The sequence below is a fragment of the Grampus griseus genome (assembly GCF_964374135.1).
Source record: "Grampus griseus genome assembly, chromosome: 14".
In the NCBI taxonomy this organism is placed as follows: domain Eukaryota; kingdom Metazoa; phylum Chordata; class Mammalia; order Artiodactyla; family Delphinidae; genus Grampus; species Grampus griseus.
Genome location: NC_139008.1, coordinates 45,220,720 through 45,243,446, shown reverse-complemented (window position 1 = coordinate 45,243,446; position 22,727 = coordinate 45,220,720). Strand labels below are relative to the sequence as shown.

Genomic DNA, 22,727 nt, shown 5'->3' with positions numbered 1-22,727 from the left:
GGCCGTAGTTGCTCCGCGGCATGTGGGATCTTCCCGGACCAGGGCTCGAACCCGTGTCCCCTGCATTGGCAGACGGATTCTCAACCACTGCGCCACCAGGGAAGCCCTATACCCAGTTTTCTGTGATGAGAAAACAGACTTTTTGAGGCGTTTTACAGTATGACAATCCTGCTCACACCCAGAGTCTGGACATTTAGATAAAAATCTGAGTTTAGGATACCCACCCCAATTTCCCACTTTGTTTTTCCCAGGAAAATTACTAAAAATGACCACTTAGAGTTGAACCCGAGAAAAGTCTGCCCCAACCAACAGATGCTTACTACCCTGCTCTCTATCTCCGGCTCACTTGTAACCTGAAGTGGAGGACTGCCCTTCCCCCAGCTCATTGTGTCCCCCCCTCCCCCATTTCTGGGATTTGTAAGTAATAAATCTTGTAACTTCCTTTATGTGAGTGTATTGAAACTGTGCCTTCAATGAAAATGACCCTGGGGTTTCATTTCCCCAAAGTGGGAGCTTGGATGCTGAGGGAGCTACTTGCCAACCCCCATGGGTGGCTTGTGCCTCCTCATGCAGCAGGTCATGATCTGTGTATTCTTTTCTTTTTTTTTTTTTTTTTTTTGTGGTACGCGGGCCTCTCACTGCTGTGGCCTCTCCCGCCGCGGAGCACAAGCTCCGGACGCGCAGGCTCAGCGGCCATGGCTCATGGGCCCAGCCGCTCCGCGGCATGCGGGATCCTCTCGGACCGGGGCACGAACCCGTGTGCCCTGCATCGGCAGGCGGACTCCCAACCACTGTGCCACCAGGGAAGCCCTCTTTTCTTTTTTTTTTAAGTCTTTATTGAATTTGTTACAATATCGCTTCTGTTTTATGTTTTGGTTTTTTCCGCCGGGAAGCATGTGGGATCTTAGCACCCCGACCAGGGATCGAACCCTCACCCGCTGCCCTGGAAGGCAAGTCTTAACCCCTGGACTGCCAGGGGAGTCCCGATCTGTGTATTCTGAATTTAATACACCAGCTATGGGCTCCCCAACACAATTTCCTTCCACAAGTTTTAGTGTGAGGTAGGAGACCAAATTCATTCTTTTGCATGTGGGTATTCAGTTGCCCCGGGAACATTTGTTGAAAATAATATTCCTTCCCCATTGAATAATCTCGGCACCTTTGTTGAAAATCAATTGACCATAGATGTATGAGTTTTATTTCTGAACTCTCTATTTTATTCCATTGATCTGTATGTCTACTTTTATGCCAGTAATACAGTTTTGATTAGTGTCTTTACAGTGAATTTTTAAATCAGGAAGTGTGAATCCTCCAATTTTGTTCTTCTTTTTTCAAGATTATTTTAGCTATTTGGGTTGCCTTACAATTTCACATAAAATTTAGGATTAGCTTGTCTATTTTTGCAAAAAAATGCAGTTGGAATTTTGATAGGAATTAAATTGAGCCTATAGATCAGTTTTGGGAGAATTGCCATCTTAAGAATATTAAATTTTCCAATTCGTGACCATGAGTTTTTCCCATTTATGTAGTTTTTCTTTAATTTCTTCAGACAATATTTTGTAATTTCAGTGTAAAGGTCTTGCAATTCCTTGGTTAAATTTATTCTTAAGTATCTTGTTCTTTTTGATGTTACTATAAATGGAATTATTCTCATAATTTTATTTTGGTTTGCTCATTGCAAGTAAATAAAAATACAGTTGATTTTGTATATTGATCTTGTATCCTGCAACCTTGCCAAACTCATTTATTAGCTCAAATAGTTTTTTCATGAATTTTTAAAAGGTGTTTTCTATGGGAAGGAAATCCAAAAAAGAGGGGATATATGTATAGGTATAGCTGATTCACTTTGCTGTACAGTGGAAATTAACATAACATTGTAAAGTAACTATACTCCAATAAAAATTAGTTAATTTTTTTCAGAAAAAGGTGATTTGGGACTTCCCTGGCAGTCCAGTGGTTAAGACTTCGCCTTCGAATGCAGGGTGTGCGGGTTTGATCCCTGGTCGGGGAGCTAAGATCCCACATGATTCGCGGCCAAAAAAAAAAACATAAAGCAGAAGCAACATTGTAACAAATTCAATAAAGACTTTAAAAATGATCCACATCAAAAAAATCTTTAAAACAATTTTTTAAAGCTGTTTTCTCTATAAGATTATGTCTTCTGCAAAAAGAGATAGTTTTACTTTTTTCTTTCTCATCTGGATATGCCTTTTATTTGTTTTTCTTGCCTAATTGCCCTGACTAGAACTTCTAGTACAATGTTAAATAGAAGTGGTGAGTAGATATTTTTGTCTTTTTTCTGATCTTAGGGGGAAAGCATTCAGGTTTGATCACCATTAAGCATGACGTTAGCCGCAAGTTTTTAATTGATGCCCTTTATTAAGTTAGTGGCTCCAAGGTTTTTTCAACAATACTGACTGAGCACCTACTGTGTGTGCCAGGCACTCTTCTAGGCCCGAAGAAAATTATGGTGGGAGAAAAAAGAATCTAAGGGGGTGGGAGTTGGGGTGAAATAGGTGAAGAGGATTAAGGGGTACAAACCTCCAGTTATAAAATAAATAAGCCCTAGGGATGTAATATACAGCATAAGGAATATGATCAATAATATCGTACTAACTTTATATGGTGACAGATGATTATTAGACTTATCATGGTGATCATTTCATAATGTATGCAAATGTAGTCACTATGTAGTACTCCTGAAACTAACATAACTATATTTCAATTAAAAAAACAAAAACAAAAAAATGGTGCCCAAGCTGTTCAAGGACAAATTTAATGAAGATAAAATCATGACTCACAAAGAAATATAAAATGAAAATGAGTCTAAGATTTTAACTCATTAATTAATAAGAAAATGAGTAAGAGGCTACAATTGGTTCAAAAGAGAATTCCAAGAATCATATATATATAGGCAGTAAGGAATACTTAAAGCGAATTTCCAAATGAATGCAAAATTGATCTACCTATTGGGCAATAACTAATTGCATTCTACAGAACATAATTCATTAGCATGTGTATGGCCAAGAATAATTTGCTTTGTTATCAGTTTTCTATAAATTACAGCATTATGAACTAGTTCAAAGTCAGTGAAAGGCAGAGAAAATTCAGAGGCAATCTGGAAGGACACTCTAGAAACCCCCACCCCCCATTTCAAAGTCTTTCCCAATTTTCTCAAGTAATATTCAATAAATAGCTGTTCAATGAATGGACGGTGAACTAGAAACAAAGGAAAAACATATTTCAAGAAGAATAGCGTGATCAACTGTGGCAAATGCTGCCGTGAGCATGATGAGACTTGAGAATTGACCACTGGCTTTGGTAACTTGGAGGTTTTAGTAGGGTTCTGGGCGTCAAAGTCCAATTAGAGTGGGTTCAAGGACAAACAGAAGCTGAGGAAGTGGAGAGAATTAGGCCACTCTTTGGGAGTAGTTTTACTATAAAAGGGAGCAGAGAAATAGGGAAAAGTGAGGTCAAGAGAAGAAGTTTGTTTGAGCTTTTTTGTTGTCGTTATTGGGTTTTTTTTATTTTTTTTTTATTTTGGGTTTTTTTTTTTTGGCCACACCAAGCATCACGTGGGATCTTAGTTCCCCACCAGGGATCGAACCCGCACCCCCTGCATTGGAAGCACGGAGTGTTAACCCCTGGGCCACCAGGGAAGTCCAGAAGATGTTTTAAAGGATGAAATATAACGCAGCATTGGCATGCTAAAGGTAACTCAGCAAAGAAGGAACAAAAGAGGGCATAATTGGAAGAGGGAAGTTCAAGAGTATTTATTCATTGCAAGGGGGAAGGAGACCAGTATGCAAGTTGAGAATTGCCTGAGATTGAAGAATAGACAGTTCATCTGTTAAATATCAGGATGGTAACTGGAAGGGTTTTTTTCCTTGTCTCTGAAATAAAACAGGAAATTCCTTGGCTGTCTAGTGGTTGGGACTCCACAATTTTGCTGCCGAGGGCCTCGGTTTGATCCCTGGTCAGGGAACTAAGACCCCTTAAGCTGCTCGGGGCCGCCAAAAAAAAAAAATGAAATAAAACAAATGCAAACCCTAAGTCTGAAGACCATTTAACAAGAGCCACCAGACACGCCTCAAAGGAACATAAGAGGTGGCTAAACCAGCTTGATGTGATAGTGGTCACCCCACCCCTACCAGGCGACTGTGCTGTCAATCTGGTAGCTACCAGCCCCATGCAGCTACTTAAATGTAAATTAATTAAAATTAAATACAATTTTAAAATTTCAGCTCCTCAGTTGCACTGACTATATTGTGTGTACTCAATAGCCACATGGAGTTAGCGCTATTGCATTGGACAGCACAGACGTAGAATTATTTCCAGCATCGTGTAAAGTTCTATTGGACAGCATCGGTCTACAAGAATTGGTGGAGGAAAAATAGCTAGAGCAGGGGGTTCTCAGCCTACATGGAGAATGCTGTTACGTTCCCCCACTCTGTTGCCTCATTGATTTTTTCCCCCATTATTTGTTTGGACGTGCTTCAAATCTGCTGCTCTTCCCTGGGCCGATCTGAGCAGGAAAAAGGAACTGGAGAGAGGTGTCGGGTGATGAGAGGACAAGGAGGAAGCAGCCAGACAGTGATGGAGAGACTTTCTCTTCCAACTGTTGCAGGAAGGGGGACCCCTTCCAGGGCCCGAGAGTGGGCTCTTGTCTAACACTCGGAAATGAATTGTCCAAGGAGACACATGCGCTGACAAAGCAAGAGACTTTATTGGGAAGGGGCGCCCGGACGGAGAGCAGGAGGGTAAGGGAACCCAGAACGACTGCTCTGCCACATGGCTCGCAGTCTTGGGTTTTATGGTGATGGGATTCGTTTCCAGGTTGTCTCTGGCCAATCATTCTGACTCAGGGTCCTTCCTGGTGGCTCATGCATGGCTCAGCCAAGATGGATTCCAGCCAGAAGGATTCTGGGAGGTTGGGAGGACATATGGACTGGCGTCTCCTCTCCTTTTGACCTTTCCCGAATTCCCGAATTCTTCCGGTTGATGGTATCTTGTTAGTTCTGCATTCCTTACCAGGACCTCCTGCTTAAGATAACTCATGCAAGTGGTTACTATTGGGCCTGGCCAGGGTGGGCGGTTTCAGTCAGTGCTTCCCCTAACGAATAGGGTTACCTGAGCCACACAAATAAGTAAAAACTGGGAACTAACATTCAAAGGCTAATAAAAAAAAAAAATAGTGATTTTGCTCTGGGTTTAACTTGTAAACTCAGAAAGAAGGTCTTTCCTGAATGCCTCATACAAGCCTTTGAAGGCAGGATAAATTATACTCTGAAGTTCTAGAACATAGAACTCGTTGTGGTCTTTTATTTTTTTTTTTTTTTTTGCGGTACGCGGGCCTCTCACTGTCGTGGCCTCTCCCGTTGTGGAGCACAGGCTCCGGACGTGCAGGCTCAGCGGCCATAGCTCACGGGCCTAGCCGCTCCGCGGCATGTGGGATCTTCCCAGACCGCGGCACAAACCCGTGTCCCCTGCATCAGCAGGCGGACTCTCAACCACTGCGCCACCAGGGAAGCCCTCGTTGTGGTATTAAAAAAATGCACAACGGGAGAGTTGTGAGTTAAGTTTTATTTGGGGCAAAATGAGGACTATAGCCTGGGAGACAGTAACTCAGATAGCTCTGAGAAACTGCTCCAAACAGGTCGGGGAAAGGTCAGTATATATGTGATTTTGGTGAAGGGGGAGTACATGCAATCAAGCACATGTTTTTTGCCGAAGGTTTCTGCTAGTCTGTTGAGGGTTACTGCTAGTCACGAGGAGCAGACATCACCATGAAAGATTTTAGTGCTTTTCTACATATGAGGAGACATAAGAATTGGGCTCATAAAATCAGCTCCTTAAAGTATCTAACTATCTGAAGACCTGTTCTGCCAGTTTTTCCCAGAGCACAGAGCACCTCATTTCTGCTCTCCACCCTGAACTCCTTTCAGGGGGTGTTGAAAGTCATCAGCTGCAGCAGCACATGATTTAATCCTTGTAGAAGTAGGTGGCAAGTGCCAATTTGTAGTTGACATAGTAAACTTCAGTTAGTTAGAAATTTTCTCACTGATATAATACATAGTTGGACAAATCAATCTTTTTGTATCCTTTTGGTGACAGACCTGTTCTTTGGGGAACTAAAAGCAACTGTCTTTCTCTTGCCAATCTCTACAAACCAGAAATGTAACTACAGGCCCGAGGACCTGGGACTGAGCCTCATTAGCTCAGTCAGGCAAGACCTGAAACCAAGAGAAAAAATAATGACAAAGTGGTACTTTTAAAATTCAAACCGCTGGGAATGCTACCTCAGCCGAACTTTACAAATAGCAAAGCCTTGGTCATCTGAGCAAGCAACTTTAATGTATTCCAACTGTTCTTTGTAAACTAGTAAGTTTATATTGTAATACCTGATTCATAATTAAGTTTTTTTTTTTAAGTGAAGCCATGAGATCTCTAGTTTTGTCTGTTTATATGTCTGTGTGCACATTATACATATGAGATATCTCTACCTCTGGAAGGTATTATCAAAGTTGAATTTATAAAGAGCTCTATTTAATTTAAAAGAAAGCGCTTACAAATTAAATATAAAGAAACCAGCCAAAATGACTTTCAGGTTCACGTGAACTGGGAAATATTCAATATTAATTTGATACCTGGTATTATAGTTTGTTGATCTATTTATTATAGACATGTCTTTAGAGTCATTAAGTATAATACTTTATTGTACCTAGGTTTAACAGATGTTAAATAAGACCTTATATCTTGTTGCAAGGAAAATAACTTGATGAGACTTTATACGTAAATGAGACAAGAGATTTTGGGTAAACTCTTTCAAACTATATTTTAGAAATGTCTACTTAAGATGATCTTTACAGATATTTGGTAACTTAAAGTTCTAGTGTTGTGCTAATTTAAGTGATGGAGGTTTATTGAATAGCTATATAATTGCAAAAAAAATAAGATACTGACACATCAATTACTAAATAGAGAAACTAAAGGTATTTAGGACTATTAATGAAAATGTTTGGTGCCGCCTTGAGATGTCCTCTATAAGAAAATGAATGTATTTAGAAATTACCACTGGTATTTATGTTCACCAATCTACAGAATGCTAATGTAAAAGAAAGTTCATAATTGCTTACTTCTTAGTTTTCACTAAAAATTAAGGTTTTGAAGAGTTGAGGATTCTAATTTAAACACGTAATTAAAGCTAATAGGAAGCATTTCAGTATACAGTACGAAAGTAGAATGTGTGTTTTCAGTAAAGAAGGTGTGAGGAATGGAGTTACATTTTATTAAGGAAAAATTGTATACATGGTCAGGATTAACTAAATTTAGATTGAAGTTAATTAAGTAAATGGATTTTGTTAAGTAAGGTAGTACATGACTGGAATTTGAACAAAGTTTCTTAGAGTGCTCCTTTTTGATAACAGATTGTGTGAGTTTCTGTGCCCTTAAGTAATCTATTTGTGAGTTTGGTTAAATGAATAAGTATTGTTTTATAGAGACCTATGATCTGTTGTGTTTTAAAAACCTTTCTGATATTTTTAAACAAACTTCCCAAATATCAAATCGAACTAAAGCTCTTTTAGCCTCCAGCTGACTCTGGGATGCTTCAAAGGAACATCTCTGAGACATCTCAGAGAGGAATGTTAAACTAAGTTTATTTGATATGTTTAATTACTTCAGAAACATTGTCAAGTGATTGGAGATGAACCTCAGGTTATAGTTTATGGATAAATGTTATTAATACAGATATTCCAAAATTTATAAGGAATCCCTAATATCTGATATGTCCTGATATAATGTTATCAGTCATAATTCTAGTTATTATCCAAAAATGTTATGTCACAGAAATATCCAGGTTTCCTGCTAATTGCACTGTACTCAAATCTTTTCCATGCTATTTTAAGTTTTAACTTTTATAGACAATCATTATTTTACATTGATGCTTTTACAAAATGAAGATTTTCAAGAAGACTCATAAAGAGAACTTTTGAAACGAATACAAGTTTCTGATAGATCTAGATAATACCAATGAACTGGGTAACAAATGACAAAACTCTAATGGAAAACCTGATTACTTCATCCAGATCAACAGGAATTAATTACATGAGACTGAATGAACTGATGAGTATGATTTATAACTTTATGACTTTTTGAAAATACACTAGCTAAAGCTTTGTTTTCCAGAAAAACCTTTTCTCTTATGCTATGACCTACAACAAGTTGATAAAGTATACCTTTGTAAACAGAGAGGAAACATTTATCTTTTTCTCTCCACCTGATCCTTCCAGAGTTTGGTTTCTCCAGCTGGCTCTCCTGTGGATTTGATGGTTTGGTGCAGCTGGATTACAACTAATTACAACTAATTACACTAATGATTGTTTTAATTTGTTCTTTGTTTCCAAATTGTTTATGATTTGTCTTCCTGCTGCACTATGACTTTGTAATGTTACTACCTACATTACTTATATCCTGTCTATTTTATAAGATTGTTGTCTTTTACAGTACTCAATGTGGCCTCCAACAAAACTGATGATGGCTAAACATCTTGAGAAAATAGATCACATTTATGACTCTTATAGAATAATTGTAATAGTGTGATTCTAGATATGGGAAGAAGCCATAAGGGAAAACATTTCCTGCATCATAACAGACTAGTAAGACAGAGGATCCAGAGAATCTTTAATTATCAACAGGGCCTAATCCGTAAATTAGCTCCTGGAGTAGCATATCAACAGGAATTTTCGCCTGATCTAGGATGAACCTCCCAGCGCCACAGGACAAAATTTGGTCATGAAATGTTTCCCAAATATTGGTTGAATTCCTGACCAAGAGGAGCATCTGAGAAATGGAATATTTCCTGCCATATCAGTCACAGACATCAGAGATCGCGGCCCTCCAACGTTAGCCAGTGAGCCCTAAGGAAACTCAGGAAGGAAAGAATACCTGCCATCTAGCAGCCATCAGACTCATCACTCCCTATGGTGAGCCCTGAGGAAACTCAGGATGTGAAAACACAGGATACCCAGACAGCTGCGGTGCACATCAAAGCAATGATTTCAGTGAGCCCAGATTGTTGCATCTTCCCATACATAGAAAAGCACTAAATTCCTTAACTTGGGATATCTGGTGTGCTTTAATTAACAATAATCTTTTTTATTTTTAGAAATTTTATTTTTTATTTTATTTTATTTATTTATTTGGTTGTGCCAGGTCTTAGTTGCGGCAGGCAGGCTCCTTAGTTGTGGCTCACCGGCTTCTTGTGGCATGCGAACTCTTAGTTGCAGCATGCATGTGGGAGCACAGAGTCTTAACCACTGCGCCACCAGGGAAGTCCCAACAATAATCTTTTGACGTTTGGACTATCTGCCCTTTGTTGCAAATTTCTGTATAACCTGGCTCCCCCCCACCTCACCTCCTCAGAGCAGTTCTCTCAGGGTTACTTGAGATGCTGCCTCCCGGGATTGAAGTCCTAAAATTTCCTGCCAAATAAAACATAACTCTCAACTTTTATGTTGTGAATTTTTTTTTTTTTTTGCGGTACGCGGGCCTCTCACTGTTGTGGCCTCTCCCGTTGCGGAGCACAGGCTCCAGACACGCAGGCTCAGCAGCCATGGCTCAGGGGCCCAGCCGCTCCGCAGCATGTGGGATCTTCCCAGACCGGGGCACGAACCCGTGTCCCCTGCATCGGCAGGCAGACTCTCAATCACTGCGCCACCAGGGAAGACCTGTTGTGAATATTTTTTAAGTCGACAGGTGCCAGGCTGGAAACACCTTCCCAACAGGTGGAAGGGGGAACTGCTCTCAAGCCCCCAGGCTGGGAGGCAAGTTGCAAAAGTTCAAAGATTGGGCTGGGCAGAAACTCTGGGCCAACTGGTTTAAGAGCATGGCCTTTACAGTGAGACTTCAGACCTAGGCTCCATCACTTTGAGAAACGTATTTAAACTCTCAGTTTCCTCATCTGAAAAAGATGGGTAAAAAAATAACCACTTAATAGGATCGTTGTGAGGATTGAATGAGGAAATCTTGTACGACACTGGGAACCATCTATGGTGTATATTAAATGCTCAATAAGTGTTAAATATTACTAATAGTAAAACCTCATTATTTCAGAGGCACAAAGAGGACAAACTTTCTGCTCAGAGTCAGTATCATGTCAGGATAGGCTGTGTTCTGATACCTACTCCCTGGGCCTATTCTTAGGAAGCTGCCCATAGTTCTTTTCTTCTCTGACAGGACTAATACTTTCTTTTTTTTTAAAACAAGAGGAGGCCATTCCCCAGGCTTGGGAATTTCCAGGGACATTCTCAGGATCACACCCTTTTTTAGCCTCTAGCTCTACTTCCTCCAATGCCTTGCCCACCCAAGAGAGGACTCTCTGCTAGGGAAAGGGAGGACAGCCCAGCCTCTGGTGGGTACTCCTAACCTGTTGCCTTCCTGTAGTGCCTTCTCTGCTCAATACAATGGTGGGTGTCCTTTGCTCATGTCTGACATCTCGTGACCTGCACTGTCCCATCTGGGGCTCAGAGCCTCAGCTGGTTCTCGGTCAACTAGGCCTCTTCACAAGGAATATTCCCCAGATCTTATGCCCTCATTCAGGGCACTTGCAACATCGTCCCAGCACTCCTTCTCTCAGCACTTTATTCAGGCTGATGCACTCCTGGTATAGACAGGGTCTTGTGGGAAATGATTGTAGCATTTACAGAGCAACTGTCCTGTCCCAGGTAATCATTGCCATATTTTACCCTCTCAACCAGCCTGCAAGTTAGGATTGGAATCTCCATTTTGCAGAGGAAAAAAATCATGTGTTAATGAGTTAGAATAATTTTTTAAATAAATTTGTTTATTTTTGGTTGCATGGGGTCTTTGTTGCTGTGCGCAGGCTTTCTCTAGTTGCGGTGAGCAGGGGCTACTCTTCATTGCGGTGTGCAGGCTTCTCATTGCATTGGCTTCTCTTGTTGCAGGGCACAGGGCTTTAGGCGTGTGGGCTTCAGTACTGTGGCACACGGGCTCAGTAGTTGTGGCACACGGGCTTAGTTGCTCCGCAGTATGTGGGATCTTCCCAGACCAGGGATCGAACCCATGTCCCCAGCATTGGCAGGCGGATTCTTAATCATTGTGCCACCAGGGAATTCCTAGAATAATTTTTACTTTATGTAACATATATGGGATCAGATGGACCAGGTTGTACAGCAAGCTGTTTTTAGTTTTTGTTTTGTTTTAATAATATTGAGGTATAACTTAGACATTTAACTTTTTAAAATAAATTTATTTTATTTTTGGCTGCGTTGGGTCTTCATTGCTGTGTGCAGGCTTTCTCTAGTTGTGGAGAGTGGGGGCTACTCTTCCTTGCACAGGTTTCTCACTGTGGTGTCTTCTCTTGTTGTGGAGCACAGGCTCTAGGTGTGCAGGCTTAGTAGTTGTGGCTCACAGGCTCTAGAGCGCAGGCTCAGTAGTTGTGGCGCACGGGCTTAGTTGTTCCGCAGCATGTGGGATCTTCCCGGACCAGGGCTGGAACCCGTGTCCCCTGCACTGGCAGGCAGATTCTTAACCACTGCACCACCAGGGAGGCCCTAGACATTTAACTTTTGCTTATCCTATATGTTAACAGTGACATCATACTGTAGTTTGGATTTGCATTTCTTAAAATACAAGCGTGATTAACCACCTCTCAAATGTTTATTGGCTTTATTTTTCTATTCTCTGGCCAAGCTAATTCTCAAGGGATCAGAGGAGATAGCATTTTATGAGTCATCAGCATATAATATATAGATGGTATTCAAAGTCATGCAAGTGAATGAATGAGATTCTCCAAGGCAGTGAGTGTAGTTAGGCAGCCCTGGAGCCACTGAACCACAGAAAGTCAGTGAGATGAGGGGGAACCAGCAAAGGAGACTGTGAAGAGTAGTCAGGAGCAGAAAAGAAAATTTGAAAGCCAAGGCGGGGAAAAGGACGAGCTACGTGAAATGTTGCTGATTAAGAGAAGGAAGATGGGGCCAGAAATGCTATTGGATTTAGCAAGCTGAAGGTCACTGGTGACTTGGCAAGAGTACTTTCAATAAAGTATTGTGAGTGAGAGGGGTGTATCCAACAGATGGGAAAATTTTGATGTAAAAGAGAGGAGGAAAGAATTGCTGAAAAGATGTCCTTAAGTAGGGGCAGGAATCTAGTAAACAGCTGAAAGGGCTAGCCACAGAAGGCAGCAGAGGTGGCTCATTTAAGGTTATCAGGCAGCGTAGGTGGTTATAGCTGATGATAGCTGGGTAGATGTAGTGGGAGCCTGTGAAATTCTCTTCTGGTTGTTTCCATCTTGCCCCTCAACTGAGCAATGCCCCATTCTGAGAAAACCTTTAAAGTTTAAACCACAGGGCAAGCCTCTCTTTTGAAGTCATGGAGTTGTAATGAACTTGTACAGGAGAGGTGGGTGGGAAGGGTCTGGGAAAGACTTTCCCTAGGGTAGGACAAGACAGGATCAATGTTGGGTAGCAGCAGTTGCACAGCAATGGTGCCATGCTGCAGGACGCAGGAGAGACAAGTGTTGCAGTTTAGTTTTCACTTTGTGTTCCTTGACCAAGTCTCACAATTACCAATCTTTTATTTAGACCTTGCTTCCTGGAAATACAAAAACATCTAGGTAGTAGTGTTAAATCTGTCAAGCTGACCAGTTAAGTAACGTACTAATAACCTGAGGCTCATTTATAATGAGGAGCCTGTACATTTCACCACCTTAAAAGCATACAGGAAAATTCACTGGTTCACAAACATCAACTGCAACAACCTAAAGCCTGGAGACATTTAATTAGAAGGAACTAAAGTTGTCAGTGTACTGTACCTGGCCATCATCTCCCTTCAAGCAGCCAAGTTGGACAGGTCATGGAATGCCATTAGAGTACTTGTCACAAAAAGAAACCTGTCAAACACCCAACCCATTAAGTCAAGAGGACTGATTATACATGCAGACTGCTGCACCTTCTCTGACTTTGGATTTGTGCCTAACTCAATAAACTATATGCACATCAGAAAAAGGATACGGACGTCCCTGGCGGTCCAGTGGTTAAGGCTCCACGCTCCCAATGCAGGGGGCACAGGTTCAATCCCTGGTCGGGGAAGTAAGATCCCACATGCCTCGCAGTGTGGTCAAAAAAAAAACAAAAACAAAACAAACAAAAAACGGCTGCAATCCTATAGACTTCATGTGCCCATATGCAGTTTTATGCTAAATTTATTCTTACAATTCAGGCAATTAAAAAAAGTAACTCTAATTAATGCACTCATAATTTTGGCCGATTGCTAATCTAAATGACCAAAATTGATAGACTAGCCCTGCACATCAACAGTCATGTTTTTGAGGCATGGGTATTCATTTATTTTCCACAGTAGCAAAGAGAGGTCACCTGCGATTCTGCTCCAAAACATGGAAACTGTAGTCTGCCACTGCAGAATAAAAACCTATTAACAAAAAGACAACTGATCTGATGGTACTGAACACCAGCAGCCCAACTGTTAATCATGCATCTCAGGGGTGGGCAGATTTTTTTCTACAAAGTGCCAGATAGTAAATATTTTAGGCTTTGCAGGCCATATGGTCTCACTTGTAACTATGCAACTCTGCTATTGTAAAAGCAGCAAAAGACAATACATAAATACTATTTATATACACTAAAATTTGAATTTCATATAATTTTCACGTGTCATGAATACACTTCTTTTGATTCTTTTCTCAATTATTTTAAAAAATGTTAACAACCACCCTGCTCACAGATCCAACAAAATCTGGTGGCAGGCCAGATTTGGCCGGTGGCCCTGTTCTACCTGATAGACAATTTCTGGTCACTGATGATGACCACATGTCCAAATTTCGGAAAGGTTACCCAACAGAGACAATTTGGACAGAAGATTAGAGATTAGTTCCACGATCCTTATTCTGCTAACAGCAGAAAGCAAACAACTGTTACTGACCTTCTGCAGGTTTAACAGACTCTCTAGGTACCTCAGCCTCTGGCTATACCTGAAAATCATCCAAGTAAAAAAGACACCCAGCGACCGGAAAATGCAAGGCTTCAGGAAAAGCCATCAAATCGGTGGACAAAACATCGGGCAGACACTACGGAGCCCTCGGTCTTCAGGCAGGGCCGTCAAACAACGGCTCCAAAATCCAGGATACACCTTTCCAACACGTCCCCCAGCTTTGAGCCGGCTCCTGCCATCCAGCGGGGCCGCAGACTCGTAACCACACACACACGCACACCCGACCCGGCCACGCTCGGAAGCCGCCTGAGCTGCGTGGGCCAGGACACCCGGTCGGACCGGAAAAGCCTTGTTCTGTCTCCTCCCGGTCGCCACAAGGCGCAGAAAACCTCCCGCGGGCAGTCACGACGTCCTCCTCACGCAAGGAGGGCAAAATGAGAAAAGAGACAAGCACAGAGAGGCACCAAGAAGGAAGCCGCGCTTCCGACCACCCCCTACACGTCAGCGACTCAGACAACCGCTAGCATCATGACGGCGGCGAGTCCCCGGCCCTCCCTAGGACCACGATTCCGAAGTCTCGCGGGACGTCGCTGTTCCGCGCCACTCAGGTATGGGGACATCTCGCGGGAGTTCCCCGCCGGTGGGCAAGGGTCGGGCGGCCTCGCGGCTGCGCCCCGGTATTTCCCGTCCGCCGGCCCGTTTCGCGCAGGCGCGCGCGGCGGCTACGAGTTGGCGCGTCGCGCAGGCGGCGGCGGCATGGGGCTGAGCCGGGTGCGGGCTGTCTTCTTCGACTTGGACAACACGCTCATCGACACGGCCGCGGCGAGTCGGAAGGGCATGTTGGAGGTAACGTTCCGGCTACTGCTTCCCTCCGGCGAGCCCGGCGCCCCGCGCCGCGCGCTCTCTCGCCCCCTTGGGCCGCCGGCCCACTGCCCTGTCGGCTCCCTCCGCGGCGGCGCCCCTGGTCCCGGAGGCCCTTCGTGCCGGCCCGCGGCGGCGGCCTCGCTCAGAGAGCGGGGAGTCTGCGACCTGAGGGCGCTCCCAGCGCTCGGGCTTCCGGAAGGATGTCGCCAAACTGCCACAAGGGCAGAGTCGCCTCCGCACAGAAAGGCAGGCGCGCGCCAGTCGCCTGGCTTTCTGCCGGGACCCGCCGGGACGAGCGGGCACCCGGCTCTCCGGGACTGACCGCGGGAGGCTGGTCTCCCACCGCGTGCTCTTCGTTGGACCTTTGAGCCTGGACTTTATCGACTCGAGGGAGTTTTCTCCGCAGGTGTTCCTGCCGTGGGTGTGACCCTCAGTAGGTTTACCTTCACGAGGCCTTGCTCCGCCGCATCCTCCCCTTTCTGTACCTACTGATGCTCTTTCAGACCTTTCCCGTGCTGTTCAAGACCCGAAGCCACCCCTGCTTTCTTTCGTCTGCATTCAGCTTTAAAGAGAAAACTAAGGATTACCATATCTGAAAAACCCACTTTCAGAAGCTAAATCCTTTCAGCCCTGAGTGTCCCGTCCTCTTCATGCTTCATTAGTTAGGTTGTGTCTCCCTGGATCTTCAGCCTCTTCGTCCTCTTTCTCGGTGCATTCCACACCTGCTGCGTTTTCGGATCTGTCCAATACTCTATTTTTTTTTTTTTTTTTTTTTTTTTTTTTTGCGGTACGCGGGCCTCTCACTGTCGTGGCCTCTCCCGTTGTGGAGCACAGGCTTCGGACGCGCAGGCTCAGCGGCCATGGCTCGCGGGCCCAGCCGCTCCGCGGCATGTGGGATCTTCCCGGACCGGGGCATGAACCCGTGTCGCCTGCATCGGCAGGCGGACTCTCAACCACTGCGCCACCAGGGAAGCCCGTCCAATACTCTGTTTTTATTTGTTTGATAAAGATGTCTTTACACTCTCTTATGATACTCCATAAGCAATATAATCAGTGTTTAATCATAAATAGTCAGCTTGCACATTTCTTGGGTTTGAATCTTGGCTCCACAATTTTCTCTGAGATCTCGGGCAAATAATTCAACTCAGTGCCTCAGTTTCTCATCTGTATTACAATACGACACTAGGGCCAACTTTAAAAGACTGTTTTGGGGAATTAATTGAGATACTGTGTATAACAATTTAGCAGAATGATTCTCCAAAATATGCATTGGAAAAATGTTAACGATTATTTTATACAATTATTTCAAAAAATAAAAAAAGGCCAACAAACCTATGTCAATTTTTGAGCTTAAAAAAAAATAAGCAAATGTGAATAATTCATGCAGAATCTTTTAAAATGCCCAGTACTTTAAAAAGAACGCTTCCCTTGGACCCTTATTTCTCCACAAGATATTACCTCTCTTGACAGCCATGTTTTTCAAGAGAAATCTATACCATTATCTCCATGTTTCTACTTCTTGTGTATTCCCAAAACCACTGTAGTGTGTTTTTTTTGTTTTTGCCACTAGAATGAAATAAACTCACCATCTATAGGCACCTCCCAAATTGCCAGAATCCTGGACATTTTAAGTCTGTCTTAATGACTTTACCGAAGTATTATACACTGTTGACTGTCCCTTCATGCCTTTGATCTTGACCTCAGGGGCACCATCCCCTGCTATATTGTCTCCAGTATCTCTAGCTGCAAACTGTACATATTTACCTGTGTGTTTTTGGCAGGCCAAGTCCAGTGTGTTGTCATTAAGTTCTTGTTTTATTCCAATCCTTGCTATAGGCCAAGAGTTTAGGCTTTAAAATTAGACAGTTGAGATTGAATCACAGCTCTCCCAATACCTAGGTGAAAGCACCCGAACAAGTTAGTTAACTGCTCTAAGCCTCAAATCTTTAAATAGTGATATTTGAATAGTGAAATTAGTTCTCAAAAACCCTATCAGCTAGGTTTAATGTAATGCATGGGAAGTACATACAGTCCAGTGTTCCAGAATTATACCACCGTCCACTCTGTCACCAAGTGTGTCCTCTCCTGCACATCCCCTCTGCCCTTGTCTTAGTTAAAGCTGGACTTGTCTCTCACCAAGACTGTTACTATGGTCTTGATGCCAGACTTACCATGTCCAGTTCATCCTCCACATTCCAACTCACATGCCCACAGCTAAATGGTGAGCTTCTTAAGAGGGAACAAACTGTCTTATTCATCACCCTGTGTTTGACACAGGATGAATGTTGAATGGATGGATAAAAGTCCAGTTCTCCAGACTTGGTTCTCTTACCATTTGCTTTATAAATATCCTATGAAATGTGCAAAATTAACTATACGAGGATCTAGGATCGCTTTATCACATAAGAATACAACACCCACAAATGTTAGCCTATTCAAAAGTAACATGGCAGCTTTCTGAATCACTGAATGATTTATGAAAGGAGGGAGGGGGAAAGGTCCAGCCATTGCCTTGGGCTTGAGGAAAAGGAGTCAAAATGACTATATATCACTTTAATTTTTTTCTTTTTTCAGCCTCTTTTTTTATATATATACAATTTTTAAAGGTTACTTTCCATTTATAGTTATTACAAAATATTGGCTATCAGCTTTAATTTACTTTTAAATCATCTGGGAAAGCTATTTCCACCCTCTTTCAGTGTCACTACTCAAGAAGAAGGCTTCTCCAGAAAATTGGGGTTTCTCAGAGAACAAAGCAAAAAAGATTTCTGCATTTTTGAGTTTGCTTTCTAATGGGTATGACAGTGAACATAATAAATGTGCTTTTATTTATAAGTGTGTCAGAAAAAGTGGAGGGGAGAAAGAATTGCATTTTTAAAATAGCTTGGTCAGATTAGGCCACATAGAGTAGATGATGTTTGAACAAAGACTTGAACTAAAAATAACAGGAGGGGGCTTCCCTGGTGGCGCAGTGGTTGAGAGTCCGCCTGCCGATGCAGGGGACACGGGTTCGTGCCCCGGTCCGGGAAGATCATGCCGCGGAGCGGCTGGGCCTGTGAGCCATGGCTGCTGAGCCTGCGAGTCCGGAGCCTGTGCTCCGCAATGGGAGAGACCACAGCAGTGAGAGGCCCGCGTACCACAAAAAAAATAAATAACAGGAGGGCTGCTTGAATTGTTAGTCTGTATGCAGCCATCATGTTTTGTGAGCATGTATTTTTTAAAATAGTTTTATTTAGAATTCAGCCACTTCATATCTTTATCATATGTGTTATATGGTTCCCACACTGGCCCTCAAAAAGTCTTTTTAAATCACAGCTAAACACTAGTACTAATGGTATTTAAGTCTGGGTCCAGAAAGTAGGAAGTAGGACAGAGTTTCCTTTTTGTATGTGTTGCGATAGAGCCTTAAATAGAGTTTTGAAGTAGATGGAATTTGAGTTTATATTGTGTCTAGAAATTGATCTCCCCTCTCTCACTGTCTTAGCTCTCCCTTCTTCAGGCCTGTACGTGCCTAGTGGGCTCATTCTACTCAGAATCCTTTTCAGGCCTGACTTACCCTTATGCAGAATGTCATCACACCTCTAAATTAGAGATCTTTTCCCTCCATCCCCAATTAAATTTAGACTCCCATTCTCTCAGTGCAGGTGTTAGGAGAGTTTGCACCAGTAATGTGGACTAATTCACCTTAGGTATTATTTCTGTTTGAACTAATATTAATATGTGAACGACTGATAAACATCTTTCCCAAAGCTGTTAATATTATTAAAATGCCACTTGTTGTTCCAAATGAATATGTAATTAGTTTCTGTGTGACGAAATGGCAAAGTTAATTCAGGGAATGTAATGGGAGGCAGTTTTGAAACTTGGGAGCAATATACTTCTACAAGAATCTCCCCTTTAAGGTGAGCTAATCTGCTTTTTCAGATCCCAAGAATGTGCTTAACAAACTGCCAATTGCAGTTTATAGGAAACTGGATCTTTATTGGGAGCTTTCATTTATGAACTGTGAGCCAGTTCCTGTTGAATCGCAAGTACTGTGGAGTCCTAGAGGCCTGTGTCCTTTTATTGTGTAGCAGTAGCGTTGCTAAAACTGTATAGTGACCTTCAATCATAGCTCAGGAGTAATTTAGTTGATATTGCTAGAAAAGATGGTGACATAACTATGGAGATTGAAAAGGCTTGATTTGTTCATTGAATTTTAACTTTATAAAGCAAGAAATTTCAAAGTTTTCCCTTCACCTAAAATTCTTAGGGCTGGTTTATTTTTCTCTGACTAGTAAGACTTTTCTTAACTATTATGTTTTGTGATTAACACAAATAGCTTGAGGAAGAATGTGTCTCTTCAGCTCTTTCCCCTTTTCAGTAGGTGAATTGAGTGTCTGGTGTGAGTAGCAGATCATTTATTCCCTATAGAGTTTAGGGTAACAATTTAACTTGACTTTGACTGCTTCACTTCAACAACAGAAAATCTTTAGCCCCAGCTGTGTGCATTGCCCTCATCCTCAAAGATCCAAAATTGCCTTGGCATGATCGACTTTCCCAGATGTCCCTGGGACAGGCGGCTTCAACTGCAAGCAGTTCACTTGGAAGGTGACCCTAGGAAGCACTGTAGGGAGTGGTGGAGTCAGACAGGGAAGGGAAGGAATCTAATACAGTCTGTGTTCATGAGCAGGGAACTGTGTGAACGGTTGGGGACTCTGGGAGACACATGTAGACATACTTTACTTGTCCCTTCCAAGGGGCAACCCACCAATATCTGCTTCTTATTGGTTGAGACCTGCTTCTTGGGCTATACTCTGGCTCCAGCCTATGTGCATGGGTGCCCCTATGGCGAGATAAAGCTCCCAGGCAGAGAAGCCCAAGCACTTGCAGTATGAAGCCTTTGGCGTGTATGGGCATAAGGTGTGCCAAGGGAATTTCGGTAGCTACAGCCTACCCAGCCTCATCTCTAGCACTCGCCCTCACTTGCCTTCCACTGTGGCTGAGCTCAGCTTCTTGCCTTTCCCAGTTCACAGAATTTCAAGTACTGTGTCTTTGTGCTGTTCCTTCTGTCTAGAATGATTTTATCCTCCTCCCATCCCCACCTTTGGGCTTGGTAACGCCTTGGTTTAAATGTTCCTTCCTCTGCCCTCCTTACCCAACAACCCTGGGGTTGCTCCGTACATTTTATTTCCAGTTTTTTGTGTGACTGTCAAGGCACTCAACCCAGCATTTGTGGTGGTTATTTTCCGCACCAGATAAGTTCATGAGGACAAAGGGTCCAGTCTCCAGTGCCGAATACATAGTATAAACGCAAGCATGTGGCCTGTGGAGTTAGGCAAGTATGGGCTTAAATCTCAGCTAGGGCAAGTTATTTATCAGGTCTAAACTTCCATTCCCTCATCTCAGAAAGGAAATTCCCTTGCAGAGTTGCAGGAAAGATTCGAAATAATATATGTGAGTACTGGGCATAATGCTTTGCCACATTAGCATCTTGGTAAGAAGATAGGCCAAAGGGATAAGAACCTAATCTCATAAAAAGTCAAGATAAAGAGCTGTGGGAACATAAGAAAGATTATGATAAGGGATTCAGAACCAGTGTGACAAAGAGGGAGACTCAGAACTACTTGAAGTTTTTTATCTGGAATCCTAAGTTTGGAAGAAGCACCATCATTAAACTGCTGAGGTCACAGAACGTGCCTGATTCCATTAGAGCTACATATACCTGTTTTTAAAAGTACAGAATTAGGTCCCCTTTAGGACCTAATTTAGGCCTTCAGAACGTAAAATGGATAAGATGAGGAAAGGTTAGGTGAACTAGCGTTATTTCTGGGAAGAGTCTAAATATCAGTTGTTAGAAATTTTATGTTTTACTAAATATAAGCACAGTTTTATTTTCATGTCTTCATGACCAGAATGAAAGGTGGTAGACTTAAACTGACAAATGAGGGATTCTTATTTTATATATATATATATATATATAAAGAATCTTCTTAGAAAAAATTGGTAAAAAAATATGAATGAGTTGTCTAGAAAGGTTGGGAAATCTTCACTCTTGTGTTCTTTAAAAATAAGACCAATTCCCAACAGAAATGGTGTGGTAATAGAGCTTCCTTAAGACAGAGGAGTGGAGTTAGAATCTGTCTGTGCTCTGGGTTTATAGGCTCACAGGATAAGTATTAAAGACATGAAGTATGTTGATGGAGTTATTTTCCTTTATTTAGGTGATAAAGCTCTTACAATCAAAATACCATTACAAAGAAGAGGCTGAAATCATCTGTAACAAAGTTCAAGTTAAGCTCAGCAAGGAATGTTTTCATCCTTCTAAAAGCTGCATTACTGACCTCAGGACTTCACACTGGGAAGAAGCAATCCAGGAAACAAAAGGTGGTGCGGCCAATAGGAAATTAGCTGAAGAATGTTATTTCCTGTGGAAATCTACACGTTTACAGCATATGACACTAGCAGAAGATGTCAAAGCCATGCTCACTGAACTTCGAAAGGAGGTCCGCCTACTTTTATTAACAAATGGAGAACAACAGACCCAGAGGGAGAAGATCAAGGCTTGTGCCTGTCAGTCCTATTTTGACGCTATTGTTGTAGGTGGAGAGCAGAAAGAGGAGAAACCGGCACCTTCCATATTTTATTACTCCTGTGATCTCCTTGGAGTACAGCCTGGGGACTGTGTGATGGTTGGTGACACACTAGAAACCGATATACAAGGAGGCCTCAATGCAGGGCTGAAGGCAACAGTCTGGATAAATAAAAATGGAATGGTGCCGTTGAAATCATCCCCCAGGCCGCATTATATAGTTTCTTCCGTGCTAGAGTTACCTGCTCTCTTACAAAGTATAGACTGCAAAGTCAGTGTGTCTGCTTAAAGCACAGAAAAGGGTATGCTTACGAATTTTAGGGTCAAATTACAGGGTTTGAACTAAGAAAAGTTAAGGCATTCTATATACTATGACCTAGTTCTAAGGATAATTATACTTGTCATGTAATGGCCAACCAACCATTGACTGGTATTTATATCTGAAAATCCAGAGTACATTATTATAAGTTATTTTTAGTAGGGTAACCCAGAAAACTTGAGGAAGTATATTTGTTAATCTGTGGCTTGAGATATTTTTTAAAAATTACTTTGTTAATCTCTTAGCATCTTGGATCTATGAAGATACCAAGGAGGATAACTTATACATGGGTGCACAGATACAGATTTTATGTTTTGGCTTAAAAATAGGTATTTTTTAAAAAATAGTTATTCTAAAACATATATACTAGAGATTTATTAGAGCAGTTGGATCTGGTTAATCTAAGTACCAACTCGCAAATCAAGGCATTTCACAGTGAAATTATTTTCACATTTTTTGTTTCAAAAACATGCACCATATTTTTGCCTACTTTGTACGTATACTTCTCTTATGAATCTAATTTTTCTGCATTACCTTTGGGGTGGGGGGGGATAATTTTCCTATGGTGTGTACATGACCAATAAATTCCTCCAGTAAAAAAGCTGTTAAAATCAGCACATGGTGCTCCTTTTCCGTTACATTTTCACATCTTTCCAGGGTGAGCTTATAGGTTCCTGTTAGTCTTTACCTCTTATGGAAGTACTTTTACTATCTTTTCCCAGGTACGCAGTGAGGGTGAGGGACCAGTCTGTCTTGCTGTGGATGAGTGCAAGCCACATGGCCCCAGAAGTCACTTTCCTGGAAGTTGCCTTGGTGTGGCCTAATCGTGCTGCCCGCATCTGTTGTCTGCTGACTGGATAGTTTCACCCATATGATGAAAACTAGTAGAAAATTAGGTTTTGCTATGAACCATTTCCAGAGTGCCATTTTAATACTTGACTGGTCTTTTTGGTGTCACCATCTGCCTTAAGTCTCCTGTTTTTAAAATTTTGGGAACTATGTCAT

The 22,727-nt window shown here is 42.2% G+C and overlaps 1 protein-coding gene across 1 annotated transcript; it reads left to right on the top strand.

Annotated features, from left to right (window-relative positions):
* Positions 1–14,707: 14,707 nt before the first annotated feature.
* On the top strand, positions 14,708–22,277 carry NANP (N-acetylneuraminic acid phosphatase). Its single transcript, XM_082670288.1, has 2 exons — positions 14,708–14,814; positions 21,036–22,277. The coding sequence occupies exons 1-2, from the start codon at positions 14,725–14,727 to the stop codon at positions 21,690–21,692; spliced, it is 747 nt and encodes a 248-aa protein (XP_082526414.1). The 5' UTR covers positions 14,708–14,724; the 3' UTR covers positions 21,693–22,277.
* Positions 22,278–22,727: the final 450 nt, after the last annotated feature.